The sequence below is a fragment of the Cololabis saira genome, chromosome 1, assembly GCF_033807715.1.
Source record: "Cololabis saira isolate AMF1-May2022 chromosome 1, fColSai1.1, whole genome shotgun sequence".
NCBI classification, from domain to species: domain Eukaryota; kingdom Metazoa; phylum Chordata; class Actinopteri; order Beloniformes; family Belonidae; genus Cololabis; species Cololabis saira.
Window position 1 is genome coordinate 10,023,909 of NC_084587.1, and position 17,314 is coordinate 10,041,222.

Below are 17,314 nucleotides of genomic sequence, written 5' to 3' on the forward strand. Positions count from 1 at the left end.
AAAGTTGCATCATAGAGTCAAAACCAGAATTCAGTCTTAATCTGTGTTTTAATCCACATTTACAACATCAGACTCCTACAAGTACATGAAAAGTGGCCACTGAAGACCCGGTTCTTCGTTATCGGTGACGCCAAAGCTCAGCTCATTCATCCCAGGAGTCTCCATATTTATTCTTTTTCTCTGAAATGTAAGAGGAAATGTATGTATTAAAGAAGAGGATGGAAAAAAAATCAAGTTCTTTGATAGATAAGAGGACAGACATTTTTTACTTTCGCACCCTCCACAGTGGAATCTTACCCTCCATCTTTGGTCTTTCCAGCTTCTTCTGTGGTGATTCTTTGAGCATCGTGTCGGCCTTCTGGATCAGTGTGACCTCATAGTTCTCCCTGTTTTTAAGCCTCAAGTCCTCGTACAGGATGGCCTTCTTCTTGGGCTCGTCGTCATCGTCATACGACTGGGCTGCGGGTGAAAAAGGAGCAGAGAGGGTTGTCTATTAAACAGTTCTAGCCAGTAAGTTAAATTTAATAATTTTTAATACCATTTTCAAACAAAATTTAAGACCAAAAAGACAGGCACTAAGAAATCCATCGCTGAGGTCAAGGTTGCCAGATCTGACAGGTTCCAGCCCAACCGTGATGTAAAACCCGCCGAAATAATGAAAAACCAGCCCAAAATCAGACATTCTCCATCTTAAAACTGTAAATTATTAAATGCGTAATTAATTTAAAGTCATAAGCAAATGAAGCTTCACAACACCACTAAATAGCCAAAAAAAAGTTCAGGCTCCAAACAAAGACTACGATTAAATTGAGTAGATAAAAGAAAATAAAATATCATTGAGTTTATTGTGTAAGTTTCTAATTTTCTCTGCCATAATGGAAACCTTTTTGTTAATAATTTTTCCCAAATATTTGGTATAAACCAGGAAAAGCAGTCCAAATTTGATCAATTCCTTCTCAAAGTGTAGGGCTGGGCGATATGGACCAAAAGTCATATCTCGATATTTTCTAGCTAAATGGCGATACTCGATATATCTCGATATTTTTTCTGTGCCTTAATTGGGGTTTCCCCCAAAGCATTATAGCATAGCATCTCTGTTAGCTTCATTTTTTTCTGAGGCAAACCCTTAAAAAAACAGTCAGTTTTAATACAAAGCCTCGTGCCAAATGTCACACAGGTACCTTTATTAACAGAGGTCTGCACAATATCAAAATTTATAAAACAAATTAAATAAAAATAAACTGCCTGCATATATAGAATAAAAATGCTTCTTGAATAAAATAAAACAAATATCCCTTTCCTGCACAACAATTAAATTAAAATACACTGTATTGAGGTTGATAGTTGTGCAAATAACAAAACATTTGTGCAAATCTCAAATAAAACATTCAAGTCAATTTGTCACAAATTAAGCTATATCAAAATCATTAAAAAAAAAAAAAATTTTTTTTTTTTTTTTAAATCGATATAAACAATATTGTCTCGTACCATATCGCGTTTGAAAATATATCGATATATATTAAAATCTCGATATATCGCCCAGCCCTATCAAAGTGTAAAAAAAACATTTTAATAATGACTGGATAAAATCCTTCTAATATTAAGATTCAAAAATTAGGACCCTTGGATTGAGATTCAAGACAAATTAAGACATTTAAAGGCCTTATTTTAGGAAAATGGAATTTAAGACTTTTTAAGGACCCGCGTCCACCATGATTATGTCACGTTCACCAAGTAAGTGTCCTCTTTGGAAAAACTGACAAGTCAGGTGTGGAATAACTTCCTTTTTTAATTTTTATTCTGCATATGTACAGAGATATGTATAAAAAAAAAAAAAAAAAAAAAAAAAAAAAAAAAGGTACTGTTGTGATACAAAGTGGTTAGACCTGAAGCATACAGTGACTACAAGGATGGTGCTGTGAGTGGATGCCACCTTTGCATTAAGATGCTTTATGTAACCTGCTGGATATTCCACCGTCAACTGTAAGTGATATTATTAGAAAGTGGAAATGTTTAGGAGCAACATCCAGTCAGCCACCAAGTGTAAAATCACAGAGCGGTCTCAATGATTGCTAAGGCGTGTGATGTTGCCGACGCCGTGCCGGGTCCAGAGCTGGACATTTCCAAACCTCCCCTGGCATTAGTGTAAGCGTGGACGCTGCAAGGCGGGAGCTTCGTGGGATGGTTTCTCTGGCTGAGCAGCTGCATGCGAGCCTCACATCTCCGAGGCCGAGGCCGAGCGTCGGGCGGCGGATGGAGAGCTCACAGACACTGGACTGTTGACGGGTGAATCACGCTCCTCTGTTCGGAGGCCAGGTGGGGGATTCTGGGTTTGGCAGATATGGGAGGTTGCTACCTGCCTGGCTGACGACGTTCCCACTGTGAAGTTTGGCGGATAATGGGAGGGATAATGACATGTTTTGGGCTGGGCTCCTTTCCTCCGGTGAACGGGACTCCTAACGTTCACCGTACCGAGACATTGTGGACAATGTTCTTCCAACGCTGTGGTAACGGTTTGAGGAAAGCCCTCCTATTTCAACATAACCAAGGTCTGTAAAGACGTGGTTTTAGTTCCTCGTGGAAGAACTTAACGCTGCCCTGACCTCGACTACATAAAGCACGTTTGTAAAGACCGGGATTGCGAGCCAGCTCTTTGACTCCAGTATCAGCGCCTGACTTTGTTTATGCTCTCCAGATGCACGGGCGCACATTTCCACAGAAACATTGCAAAATCTCCAGGACCGCCTTCCACTATTTTTGACCGTGTAAACATGCCTCTTCCAACATAAAGGTCTGAACTGCTGCAGCTGGATTTGCACAGCAGTGGTGGGTTAGTTTGGATTTGGATCAGCTGATCAGAAGAATTAGGCCCTGTCCCAATACTCCCCCTAGCCCTCGTTTTCATCCCTTCCCCTAAATTTTGCACGTTCCCGTGAGGGTAGTGGTGTCCCAATTCCTCTTTTCACCTAGGGGGAGTGCACATATCGAGGGCGAGTGGTTATGAATCTGGCCCTTCAGAGCGAGGGTTTTCAGATGCACTCTAGATGGCCGAGGGCTAGAAAAATTTCCCAGAATGCTTTTCATCGTCATTTGCGGACTGAATAAAAAAAAAAAAAACATGGCGGACAAATTTATCATTTTTTAGTGAATAAAATCAATATTTTGAGTTAGTTTCTGCATAAAAATGCATTTTGATTACATTTTTTAGCGAGAAATATATATTTTACTTTCATAATATTCACTCAGTGAATGTACATAATCACTCGTTTTCGCCGTTGTTGCAACCTCGCCGGAATAAAGGCTGATTTATGGTCCCGCGTTACACCAACGCAGAGCCTACAGGCGTTATTTGGATAAACTGAGCCCAGGTTGGGGATCTTAACGGTTACTTTTACTTTAAAAAAATATTAACTTAATAAAGTGCCATATTAACAGCGCTACAGCTGAAATTAAAACAGCTTTTGGCTCTCAGCTTCCTGATTAGGGGTAGGGATGGAAACGAGGGGTAGGGGGAGTATTGGGACAGGCCCCTGGGAAGATTTCAAGTGCCCTAAAATCTGTCCCTTCTTTTTTAGGGGTAGTGAAGAAAAGAAGGGCGAGTGAAAGAAAGTAGGGCTAGTGAAGAAAAGTAGGGGGTGTATTGGGATTGGGCCTTAGTATCTAAATAAATGACAGCTCTGTTCAAAACTTTAGTCTACCTAAATTAACTAGTTGTAGCCCAGATCGGTTTTGTCACCAGTTGAGCCAGAGACGTTCTATAACCGAGACAGCCCACTACGGTTGTGTTTCTTGTATCTGTGTCACATGACTGCCACGCCCCTTTAGGAGAATAACAGCAGGTCCTGAGTCTATTGAGTCCTATGGGAAAAGTGAACGTGAGCACAGATTATTACCAATTCCTTCGCCCCATAGTAACCTAAGTAAATATGGGACCCATTTTTCAAAAGCCACAAACCTTTTGAACATTCTTACACCAAAATGGAAATTTTTAGACCGACAGATTAGGAGAAAATGAACTTTGTTTGAGACCTGTCTCTGTCTGAGCAACACACTCTCGCGAGATTTGGCTCTCATCGTTTTCCCATCGGATAAAATGAAGTTTAAAACTAATATAAAACTTGCTTCTTTGGTTAATAATACTGTTATTTTTATTATTTAAGCCTTTTTTGGAAGAAAGTTGTACTGTATCTAGTGTTGTATGTTCCAAAACGATGTGGGGAGGGGGCGGCCACGCCCACTTAGGAGACCGGAAGTGTATACCATTTCAAACCATTGCCAGTAACGGTAATGCGCTATCTTGTGTATAGAGTATCTTTGGTTGAGCCAAACGGAGGATATAAAAGTGTTGAAGCCGCACCAGAAGCTCCTAGATTAAAAACTGCTCCCATCCAGTTGTTTCAACTTGTTAGTTTGCTAATGAACTCGCACGGTGAACTGAATTAACGTGAAAAAAAAGCTACAAAGACGTGGAGCTTTGTTTGATTGACTAGGCCTCGTGTTTGAGAAGTGTTTATGTGCTACCTGGAAGGCTGAAGTCGTCGGGTCTGCTCATCTGCATGGGCGGCTCCGGACTGTAGCCACGTCCGTAATCTCTAGAGCGGCCGGAGCTCGGGGTCTCCGTGGGCTGGAACATGCTGTCGAACGACTGGGCGTTCGGGTCACTCAGCTCCGACTGGCCGGCGCTGGAACTGGGGGGGGGGAGTAAACGATCAATAAACTGCTACAGGGGACTGTTGCTTATATTTGGAGAAAATATAAATGCAAGAGGAAGGAATTTATAGTTATTGACCATAAGCTGTGCTGGAAGCCTCACGTCAACTTCTTAAAAAACTATATCAAAAACCATTGCAATTCTATATAAATGTAAAAATATTCTAACATTAAACTCACTAAAACTCCTGTATCAACCTTTAATAAAACTATATACAGGACTGTCTCAGAAAATTAGAATATTGTGATAAAGTCCTTTATTTTCTGTAATGTAAAAATGTCATACATCTGGATTCATTACAAATCAACTGAAATATTGCAAGCCTTTTATTTTAATATTGCTGATCATGGCTTACAGCTTAAGAAAACTCAAATATCCTATCTAAAAAAATTAGAATATTCTGGGAATCTTAATCTTAAACTGTAAGCCATAATCAGCTATATTAAAATAATAAAAGGCTTGCAATATTTCAGTTGATTTGTAATGAATCCAGAATGTATGACATTTTTGTTTTTTTAAATTGCATTACAGAAAATAAAGAACTTTATCACAATATTCTAATTTTCTGAGACAGTCCTGTATAACATACTGTATAGAAGTATGGGGACACACATTTAAGACAATTACGAAACCAATATTCTTACTCCAAAAAAAAGCAATGCGACTCATAAACAAAGTTGGATACAAACACCCAACCAACCAATTATTTATAGACACAAATGAGCTCAAATTCAATGAACTTGTAGACTTCAAAACTGCACAGATTATGTTCAAAATCAACAAGAACATGCTGCCAGACTGTATCCAAAACATGTTTAATTTAAGACAAAGCCATTCCAACCTCAGAGGGGAGAGCAAATACAGGAAATCAAACACCAACCTGAGATGCTACAATGGCAGCGGTGGATGTTTGGAATAAATTGGAGAGGGATTTGAAATCATGTAGAACCTTAACCTTATTTAAAAAAACATTGAAAAGAAGGATGATTTCTCTATACCAAAGTAATGAGTGGTGATGCTTACTATGTTGATTTAGGTATTCATTTAAATGGTGATTTGATTTGATTATACAAGGATGAAGGTAACATGTAGACTGCACTTTTTTCTTTCTTATTTCTCAAGGAATCTTTGTTATCCCCATGGAGGCAATTTGTTTTACTGGCAGTCTTATCTCTTACTTCTTGCTTTATTTCATTACTTTAAATAATCCTTTTGAGGGTAGGCAATGAACAAGCTTTGCTTCAGCCTACACCTATTTTGGTCTAGATCAGTGGTTCTTAACCTGGGTTCGATCGAACCCTAGGGGTTTGGTGAGTCGGTGTCAGGGGTTCGGTGGAGCCTCCGCCGCAGAGGTCCACCCCTCAGTCTAGTCTGCAGTTAGTGGGCACAGTCATTGAAAGCGTCCTGTTCTGGGATTTCCTACCGGTCCGCTTTGAGAGCGCTGGATAAGCAGCAGAGTGAGACCTCCTTCTCAGTCGGGACCACACACCGGAATGGTGTTAGCGTTAGTGACGCCGACCCCACGGACACCTCCAACCGCCACAACGTGTGACTGTTGGTGTGTCGTGTGATTTCTTACGGAATATTTTAATCCATGCTAACTATGTCGGGCAAAAAAAGAAAGTGGTCGGACGAATATGTAAAACATGGATTTACATGTATCACGGAAAGTGAAGGCGAAGAGAGCCAGATTCGATGAAAAGGCCACTCTGCCCGCTCTTGGATTTGTACCCATCAACAAACCGATCCTCACAGCATCGTACGAAGTTGCTTATCTGATCGTAAAGCAGGGCAAACCACACACCCTTGGCGAAACACTCGTAAAACCAGCTGCGTTAAAGATGGCGAGTTCATGCACTGTGTTGGTTTTGTTATTTGAACAAGGTGATGTTAATGCACAATTCATTTCGTGCACCAGTAAAAAAAAAAGAAGGGTTCGGTGAATGAGCATATGAAACTGGTGGGGTTCGGTGCCTCCAACAAGGTTAAGAACCACTGGTCTAGATGTTATTTGTATATTGGAAACTTTTTTGTAAGGTTTTCTTTGAACAGTGTATTTGTATCCTTGTTGTCATTTTTATTTTATTTTTAATTTTGTAAAAGCTATTTGGATGTTTGTCTTATTTTTATTCTTTTTTGTGATGTCATGACCGAAATAAACTAAACTAAACTAAAAAAAAACTAGTGACAACGTATGTTAACACCTTGGAATTAGTTGGATTAACTTCTCGAAAATGTGATCTGATCCTCATCTAAGTCAAAATAAAGATTTAGGAGATTTAGGAGAAACCTTAGACCGTTCCTCTTTAGAGAACCGCTTCAGCTCAGACACATTTATAGGACGTCCGGCGTGGACGTCTCTTTAGAGGTCACCTGACAGCATCTCCATTGAGTTAACGTCTAAGCACCGACTTGGCTCCAAACGGCAGATTGTGATGGATTTACTTCTCTCTTTAAGCCCATTGTCCTGCTGCAGTCACTCAACTTCTACTGACACAATCCTGAAGGATATGTGGGTGATACTGGGTGCTCGTGGCTCCAAGGAAGTGAAGCTGGGTGCTGATGTCATCAGTCCCCAAAACAGTTTCCCAGTATCAATGAAAATTGCAAAAGTAATCTTTTGCAAACTGAATTTGAATGTTTTTTTTATTTATTCATAAACTGAGTTAACTCCTAACCACCTCTTAATTAAACTAATTCCATTAATTGAACTCCGGGTGTAAAAACTACTTACTCCAATAAGCTTTTAATTTAAGTCTGTTTAGGTTTTATCAGTATAAGGAGACTTTCATTGCCTGTATTTTGACAAAGATCAGTTACCATTAGGAATGGGTGATATTTTACCGTTCACGATCGTCAAAAAAATTCCCCACGGTAAGAATTTGTCATCTCACGGTAAAAACGATAAATTCCCGTTGATGACGTTTTTGTGTAAAGCCGGATTTATGGTTCTGCGTTAAATCCACACACGTACGTGTGCGTGAAGGAAGGAAGGAAATGAGCCAGAAAGAAAGAAAGAAAGAAAGAAAGAAAGAAAGAAAGAAAGAAAGAAAGAAAGAAAGAAAGAAAGAAAGAAAGAAAAAGGATAAATCCCCTTGATGACGTGACATGACAAACATGGCGGATCTGAGTCATTACAGTTTTGCAGTACAGGTGTAACTAATTTAATTGGTTTTTATTAATTAAATTTAATTGGTGTAGTTTAGTAGCATTTAGTATTCTTTTAGAGCAGTGATTTGCGGGCTCCAAAGACTGAATGTGGTGATAGATTTATAGTTACAAAGGTGGAGTTGAATTGTTTTTTGTTTTTTTTATCCTCATTTTTATCGTTATCGGGATAAATGCCAGAAATTATCGTGATAAATTTTTTAGTACCATACCGCCCATCCCTAGTTACCATGTTAAGCAAAGTAATGTGGAATAGCACTTCATGGAGTGAGCTCTGGACTTCATCCTACTCACTAAAGTGGAGGTGCTCCCGTCCTCTGGCGGAGGATTTCTCCCAGAGGGGAGTTTTCCAGCCTCTTGAACTTCTCCTGGCATGTCTTCATGTACGACAGTTTCCCCGCTAGGTAGCCACAAAAACCGGCAACTGCATGGACAAACATACAGTCATTAAACTGTCCGTTAACTAAACAAACTAAAGTTTTTACTGTCTCAGTATAAAAATCCAGCCATAACATCTCGCTCCTTGCTCGCTCTGGGACCATGTAATGTCTAACATGTGCTGGAATGACAATAAAAACTCCTTGAATCCTTGATCACGTCACTTCTTAATGATCAGGATCGGGTGGAAATGACAGGATTCTTTCTTATTTATTTCTCTGAATTATATTATTTAGTTAGTTAGTTATTATTTAGCCATAAGTTCCACTGCTAACAGTTACAATGTATGTCAACGTTGAGCAGCTGTAGCAGCTGTTGAGCTGAGAAAACCATAGAGGGAACTTTAAGCCAGCTGAAGCTGGCTCCGCAGAATTTGTCTGCAGTTTGGAAATATTTCAACTTGGACGGCTAACGTAGAGCTACAATACAGCCGCTAACATTTGCACTTTGGGAGTTTCACGTGATGGAAAGGACAGACCTTTTTTTTTTGTATTGCATTGGGACTCGATATCAGCAAATACTCAAATTAATTGAACTCGAGAGCAAAGAAAATGTGACAGGAACATCCGTAATGGTGTGTTTCATTTCCCTGGTTTAACAATCATGAACTTCAACAGTTGCAAACTTACAGGCCACTTTAGGTATAGATCCAAATCTTGGAGAAGCAGACAGAGTTCCTGCAAATTTTAACAGATCTGTGTTAGTTTCAAGTCCAAAAGTTACCAAAATCCAAGCTACAGATGAGCTGTTGGTTTCAATATGAGATGCAGTTTACCTCTGGCAACAAGGGCTTGAGTGATAGCCATGCTGACCACGGAGAAGGGGACCGCTGTGAAGAAACAAATTACTGTCAGACTCAAAAGCAACGGTATCAAAATAAAATCCTTATCTTTCAGCCTATACAGAGTCCAGTGGTGGTCAAAGGGAAAAGACTATTATTTGAAAATGTTATATGTTTTACTATGGTGAGAGCATAAATACTATTTGGAAAGCAAATAAAAACAGCATACAATTATTGGCAAACGTCATAAGTCCACATTTTCTTCAAAACAGAACACAGAAAATATGTAAAACATTCCAAATGAGAATTTAGATAAGAGAAACAGAAGTTTTAAAACAGATGGGACCCATCCTGTTTTTCTTAAAGTTTTAGTTGTCTTAGATCTTTTCTGGGTTGACCCCTCAAGTAGGAAGCAATCAGAGATATACGGCTGGAGGTGTGACATGTTTTAGTGTGTTTCCCTGTACAAAACACCTCATTTTTCAGAATAAATACAACTGGATCAATGACCACTGTGTGCATTTCTCTCCTACCTCTGTGGTTTGAGAAAAGTGCACCTCTGGCTGGAAAATATTGTGCATGACATAATAAAACCTCCTACCTACTAACTGTTTTTTATCATTCTCATTTTACTAATTGAACTTGTCTTTATTAAATTGTACTTGTCTTTGTTTCTGTTTTCTTTTTCTTATTGCATTTTTACCTTTTCTGCTTTTAACACCTTACCTGCCTATATTGGACTACAGATGGAAACTAGCCTTGTGCTACAATCTGGCACATTTACATATGTATATATATGTTCATCAATGTGCATTGTCCTGAGAAATAAATAAAGTAAAGTAAAGTAAAGTAAAAGCTTGTATTTACATTTGATTCTGTTCACTGGTTCTCTTATGGTGCACCAGACAAACGAAAATGCTGATCTTTCACGTGTTTGTTTTACTGATAAAATGTATATTTGTTGGTCATGTCTAGTGACAAGAAGAGTTGGTGATTGCTGTGACAAAAAAATAACCAAAAGAATCAGTTGGACTACGTTCACACTGCAGGCCTTAATGTTCAATTCCGTTTTTTTCCCATATACGATTTTTTTGTGTGGCTGTTCACATTATCTTTTAAAATGTGTCAACAATAACAAAGACGTCACACGCAGCACGCCGTCATAAAGCGGTAAACATGGAGGCAACAGAGGGGGCGTACATGGGTATATTTTGAAGTTGTTGTGTAGTGGAAGCCGACGAAACTGTGAGCAAGTGTTAATGAAGAGGAGAAGGAGGAGAAAGAAAGCCGCATTTTAAATAATGGCTTTTTGTGGAGCGATGGCTGCCTCGTCTGTAGAGAGGTGTGTGTGGATGCGGACTCGGAGTCAGGAGTGGTGGGATCATGATCTGATGAACATCTTTACAGAGACAGATTTCATCCAGAATTTCAGGATGTCAAGGGCTACCTTCCAATACATCTGTCAACATCTTCAGAGTGACTCCCGCCCCCGCCAGCGCAGTATTATGACAACGGTCGCTCTCAAGTGATGTCAAAGTCGCATTAATTCCGACCTGGCTGTTCACACTGAGGTCGCATTGCAAAACATCAGACCTAGGGCTGTTCGATTAATCGATTTTAAATCGCAATCGCGATTATGTAATTAGAATGATGTTAAAACGTGAAACTCATAAAATCGATTTTTCACTTTTTTTTTTTTTTTTTTTACCTTGTCTGCACACATATTTATGATTGATGGAAATACCTCTCAATACCTGCGACAAGTGCCCCATCGGAGAGGCTCTTTAGTGTAGGAGGGGGCGTTGTAACATGCCACCGGGCATCCCTCAAGCCAGATGCGATAGACCGGCTCGTGTTCCTTGCAAAAAACTTGCAAATGTGAATAGCAAATGTAATGACTGACATTACACACCTCTACCTCCTTCATGGGTTGCATTATTATTTAGCATGCAAAGACCCAGTTTAGTTTAATTAGAAAATGTCTTGTTTTATTTAATTGGAAATATAACTTACTGTATGTTTGCAAGTGCTGATTTGCTGATTTTTTTTTTCAGAGATAAAACTTTATATTTTATTATATTTTTTAAAACTTTTTTTCAACTTATTTTACAGAGTTTTGCACTTTATTCATTCATTTTTGGTTTAATAAGAGCAAAGTTTGCACTTAAAGCCCAATGGGGCAAATGTTCAATAAAAAAACTGCATATTTGAAATCATTTCTTTGCCTTTTGTCAATTCAGAAAATAATCGGAATCGAAAATCGGATTTTGAGAGAAAAAAATTGAGATTTTATTTTTGGGCAAAATCGAACAGCCCTAATCAGACCTGTATCCGATTTAGAACCACATATGGAAGCGACCTGAATCTGATTTGAAAAGATCAGATTCCATGTGACTTGTGCTGTTCACGCTGTCATAAACAAATCAGATCTGAGTCACATATGAGCAAAAAATCGGATTTGGGTCACTTGGGAACTGCAGTGTGAACGTAATCTTGGAGTGCAGCTTTCTCAGTTAAATTGTTGTTGCCTGTTTTCTTTTACTTGGCCACAAGCAGCTCACTCAAATCTTAGATTTATCATCAAGTATTGATGGGACCTAAGAACTTACACCTGTAGAAGAAGCTCTCCCGGTTGCACTCCCTCAGCACATTCTTCTCCTCCTCTGTGGGGATGTAGTCGGTCCCCAAGGGCATCTGCACATTATTATCACACACCATTATCACACACTCCTTGAGCTAGAGGCAAAAACACTGACCACATTCTCTCATATAATACTGATATAATACATGCATCAGTGCATTAGCTCCATGGGGCTGCAAGCATCATTATCAAATGCTTTCAATAACATTAATAACAATATTTGAGGAGGTTCATTCAGTTTAATAATTTAGGGTGGATTTACAATAAAAAGTGATGCCAAAGCAGTAAGAGTTGTAGCAGGTGCATGTACTTTAAAGTTAGTCAGCATGCATCAGGCATGTTAATCCACGCACTTTGGCAGATCAGATCAATGCACGGCGCAACAACTTTGTTCCCACGTTCTTGCAGGAGTCAGGGCTAATGTTAGCATTAGCTCCCCGGGTAAAGCGTGTCTCCTACAGGCCCTTACCTGCTGCGTTGTTCGCTGCTGGTCCTCTGTAAAACCCGTGCTGGCGGATGACATGTTGAAAGACGTTGACTAAGGTTTTATAGCAGGTATTTTAATAAAGAACGAGCCTCTTGACAGCTGCTGAGTGTTCTGCACAATGTCATTGCTCCTGCTGCGGTCACGTGACCCGGAAGTGGAAATCGGAGCCATGGTTACCAAACGCTGTAAACTTCTTTTTTGATTTGTTCCACTATGAATATTTTTTTTTCTTTTTACGAAACCTTTTTAAAAAATAAAACATTACAATGAGGTTTTATTAAGGGATAACTAAACAAGCTTTAAATTAGTTGTTGTTTTATTTTGAAGGTTAAGGAGTGACGTCAAACAAACAGAATGTCAACAAACGCCCTCTAGTGGCTGTGAACAGATTATAATCTAAAATTCAGCACATAAAATAATGTATTAATCACAGAGGCGTCAAAGGTTTTCACATTCATTACTCAGGTAGAAGTATAGATACTAGAGTTTAAAAATACTCCTGTAGAAGTTGAAGTATCAACTCAAGTTTTTTACTCAAGTAAAAGTATAAAAGTACTGGTTTCAAAACTACTTAAAGTATAAAATTAAAAGTAATGTAAGGGGGGAAAAAGCCATTAAGGACAAAAGCCATTGAAAATGAATGCATCTTAGTATAATGCAAATATATTAAAGAACCATATATGTGTACTATTGAGCATTAACATGTGTTTCAGAGAGCAGGAGATATGATGACTAGTTGCCTATAAGTATTGTAATGGTGCAAAAAGTCAAACTTCAGAGGCATGTTATCATTTATCCTAACCTTTATTGGAATGTACATCCAAGTTTAGTTGCAGGAATCTGAGGGCAATGGATGTAAGAACAAAACTGGACAAGAACATCTGAAACAACCACAACCAAATTCACTCTATCCGGATGGAGCATTTTAACTGGATAGTTTTTTTTAAAGGCCGAAATGAAATAGAGTAACGAGGCTGTTTTTAAAATGTAAGGAGTAAAAAGTACAGATAATTGCGTGAAAATGTAAGGAGTAAAAGTAAAAAAGTCGTCTGAAAAATAATTACTCCAGTGAAGTATAGATAACCAAAATTTCTACTTAAGTAAGATAACGAAGTATTTGTACTTCGTTACTTGACACCTCTGATTAATCATAATTACCGGTAATCATAATCAAAGCACATGATTTGCACTGGAGCAAAAAAAGGTTGCACTAACACATAAATTAGTCTTCTTGTATATTATGTATTCAAAAAACATGCACAAATCCACAGCCAAGCTTTAAAAAACACACCAAAAACAAAATGTAAATCAAAATGATAGCAAGGAATATACTTACAGTATAAAGAGACTAAAATGAATCAACAATACTTGAGGAGTCATGAGAAATATAGATGCTCAAAGCTGAAATCGGGTATATGACAAAGAAATTGAACAAAGTAAATTACATTTTAATACGTTATCATCTTGAAATCATCAGACATGTGATATTTAAAGTGGTTGTTGTGTTTTTTTAACCACAAAAATGTAATAAATATTCTGATGGAAGGAAACAAAAAAAGGAAAACTAAGTGGCTTATTTCTTTTTGACTGTTACATTGCAAAGAAAAGAGTGCTGTAGTAACACTATATGTTGTCTAGATGATGCTGTTGCGCCTCAAAACAGTTTGAATGTCATTCTTTCATATTTGGTATATTGCAGGCCAGAATAAAAATCGTTTATGATCAAATAGTTGAGCTCTCTCTTTTCCTACTTTCCTGTCATTTAACTGTCAAATAAAGGCCATTCTTTCCCAAAAGTATTAAAAAAAATTAGTTAAAAGTAAATTGTCTGCAGGATCAAGGTCCGGCCAGAGTGGCAGGACATGTGAGGTGATCGCACTGATGGGTCCTTCATTACATTTGGGATTCACAGAGATATGAGGCACATTTACATACAACCCCAAATCTCTTTTTAACAGACATCTATAAACATCTGGAAACGGAGGATACTGAATTGAAGCTGCACTGCAGGCTGGACATCTCACGTGCCAGGCTGAAGCCGTGTTGTAATCATAGATATTAGGTTTAGCATTGTCTAGCTGAAAGATACAAGGCCCTTTTCTGAACACAACATTGTCTGTTTGGGAGAAAATGTTGCTCTGAAACCTATATTTACCAGCATCATTGTTCCCTTTCCAGATGTGGAGGCTGCACATTCATCCATTCAGCCCCATAAAATTAGAGATACAGGCTTTTGAATTTGTGGCTCCAAACAATAACAACATTAGTCTGGAGGACGGGACACCACGGTTTCTAGAAAGAATTTAACATATTTAATCCGTCTGCAAGAAGGTTCCTGGTTCAACTCCTGGGCCCAGGAGGAGTTTTGCTGTGTGGAGTTTGCATGTTCTCCTCATGCTTGTGTGTTTTTTTCATTTACAGTCCAAAGACATGTATATTAGTTTGACTGATGATACTAGGCTGCCTGTGAGTGTGAATGGTTTTATTTGTAAACGGCGCTGCAGATTTCCAGTTGCATCCCTGAGCCCTTAAAGTGATCTTTTCATGACACGATCGTGTCATACGGCCTGAAGCTCCAGGGCATCTAACACTGATTCTGAGCCTCGTCCCATGCATACTATACTACTATTATACTAATAGTAGTATTTACTGTAGATGACGAGATATTCACTGTGTTTGGAAACGTTGTTCTCAAATTCTTTAACAACTTGTAGATGCTTTTTTTCAGACTGGTAAAACTGCGCATCTTTACTTCTTTTAAAAAAAATACCCAATCATGTCACTAACCAACTGTCAATGAATCTCATTTGTGCATGATGTAATCCAGGCTTTTCTCTTGAGTGTCATTCACTTTTCCTCTCTTGCTGGCATTAAATTAAAAATGAGCTAATACTTACCAAGAGCTTGTAAAACCTCTCTTTGACATGTTTCCTTTCTTCTGTTTGCGAATTGAATATGGGTTTATGAGATTTGCACATAATTACGCTCAGTTTTATTTACATTTTTCACTGCCGCACTTTAAGGTTAAGCTTCGACTTTGACTAATCTTCATATTTACCCCAAAATATACTCAGTAACAAGCAGAGGTGTCAGGTAACGAAGTACAAATACTTTGTTACCTTACTTAAGTAGAAATTTTGGTTATCTATACTTCACTGGAGTCATTATTTTTCAGGTGAATTTTTACTTTTACTCCTTACTGCTGCTGATCACATTTTACACTGCCATCATACAGTCTGTTCTCTGCTCCTCCATCACTGTCTGGTTTGGATCGGCCACCAAACTGGACAGGCACAGACTGCAACGGACTATCAGGACTGCAGAGAAGATAGTTGGGACTAACCTCCCATCTATCGACGACCTGTACCGGTCCAGGACCAGGAAACGGGCAGGTCGAATCTCTGCCGACCCCGCACACCCGGGACACTGCCTGTTCCAACTCCTCCCCTCTGGACGGCGCTACAGAGCTTTGTGCGCCAGGACTTCAAGACACAGGGACAGTTTCTTCCCGCAAGCGGTTGCTCTGATGAACTCTCACAGATAACAAAGTCTCAGAGTAACCAATCACGTGCAATATAAAAATAAATCATCAAAATATAAATAAATCATCCAGCACCCCTCTTTAATATTCATGTTGCCTCACTCTGCTGCACCTCTCACTTTTTTATTTCTTTTGTAAAAATTTTTAATTTTTTATCTTGTACTTTTGCATAATTCTTGTCTGTAGAAACTGTAAATAGGTCATAATTATTCTCACTACCTCAAACTGCTGCACCTTAAAATGTTTATAATTTTTGTACATAGAAATTCCACATTTGTCTATTGTTTATTTGTTTATTGTTTACCCTTAAGACCATAGAGAGCGAAACTACCGGAGTCAAATTCCTTGTTGGACAATGTTCGAACCTGGCCAATAAAGATGATTCTGATTCTGATTCTGATTACATTTTCACGCAATTATCTGTACTTTTTCCTCCTTACATTTTAAAAACAGCCTCGTTACTCTATTTCATTTCGGCCTTTAATAAAAACTATCTAGTTAAATTGCTTCATCCGGATAGAGTGAATTTGGTTGTGGTTGTTTCAGATGTTCTTGTCCAGTTTTGTTCTTACATCCGTTCCCTCAGATTCCTGCAACTAAACTTGGATGTTCATTCCAATAAAGGTTAGGATAAATGATAACATGCCTCTGAAGTTTGACTTTTTGCACCATTACAATACTTATAAGCAACTAGTCATCATATCTCCTGCTCTCTGAAACATGTTAATGCTCAATAGTACACATATATGGTTCTTTAATATATTTGCATTATACTAAGATTCATTCATTTTCAATGGCTTTTGTCCTTAATGGCTTTTTCCCCCTTACATAACTTTTACTTTTATACTTTAAGTAGTTTTGAAACCAGTACTTTTATACTTTTACTTGAGTAAAAAACTTGAGTTGATACTTCAACTTCTACAGGAGTATTTTTAAACTCTAGTATCTATACTTCTACCTGAGTAATGAATGTGAATACTTTTGACACCTCTGGTAACAACATGAGATAGAATGAAATCCAGTCTTACTGTATATGACACATCTGCAATAAATCCTTCATTTACAAACCTTTATCTAAACTGTCAACTAAATTAAATCAGTGCCAATAAACCCAGAGATACTGTGCTCATGCATGAGGCTTTTATAACTCGCCTGCTGCATTAATCTGCAGAAGTTTTCGGGTCAGAGACATGTGTTCCCCTCCTGTCACCCATACTTGTCCGATTGCATCTTCTCTGGAAAGTCAGAGCATCAGTTTGGCACAGACGGACTCTAAACCACCAGCAGCAGTTTTATAGGTCGTGATTTAGTCCACTGGTGTCCTGAAGTATTGACTGGTGGGCAGCTATATTAAGAAAATCAATAGATTGTTACAAAAAAAAAAAAATCTCCAAAAATAGATTCACATTCATTCAGGTTATTTGGCACTGGGCACTTCCTGCACCCCCCACCTCTCCCCAGCCATCACCCCACGGGCTCAGGATAAACCTTTTCCATGGACTCCAGTCTCTCTGCCGAGGACCTTCTCAACAGCAGCATGCATGCTG

The 17,314-nt window shown here is 38.6% G+C and overlaps 1 protein-coding gene across 1 annotated transcript; it reads right to left on the reverse strand.

The window, feature by feature from the left end:
- Nucleotides 1-29: 29 nt before the first annotated feature.
- Nucleotides 30-12,375, reverse strand: LOC133457643 (OCIA domain-containing protein 1-like). Its single transcript, XM_061736981.1, has 8 exons — nt 12,209-12,375; nt 11,708-11,792; nt 9,093-9,146; nt 8,947-8,994; nt 8,174-8,303; nt 4,522-4,688; nt 298-459; nt 30-180 (listed from the first exon to the last, which is right to left on the reverse strand). The coding sequence occupies exons 1-8, from the start codon at nt 12,260-12,262 to the stop codon at nt 143-145; spliced, it is 738 nt and encodes a 245-aa protein (XP_061592965.1). The 5' UTR covers nt 12,263-12,375; the 3' UTR covers nt 30-142.
- Nucleotides 12,376-17,314: the final 4,939 nt, after the last annotated feature.

What these genes read in the sequence shown, in the direction of transcription:
- LOC133457643 (XM_061736981.1), bottom strand. Translation starts at nt 12,262, where the DNA reads ATGTCATCCGCCAGCACGGGTTTTACAGAGGACCAGCAGCGAACAACG. An exon ending in AGCAGCGAACAACGCAGCAG is followed by an intron (nt 11,793 to 12,208) that starts GTAAGGGCCTGT and finishes AATAATGTGCAG; the next exon opens with ATGCCCTTGGGGACCGACTA. An exon ending in CGACGACTTCAGCCTTCCAG is followed by an intron (nt 460 to 4,521) that starts GTAGCACATAAA and finishes TTTCACCCGCAG; the next exon opens with CCCAGTCGTATGACGATGAC.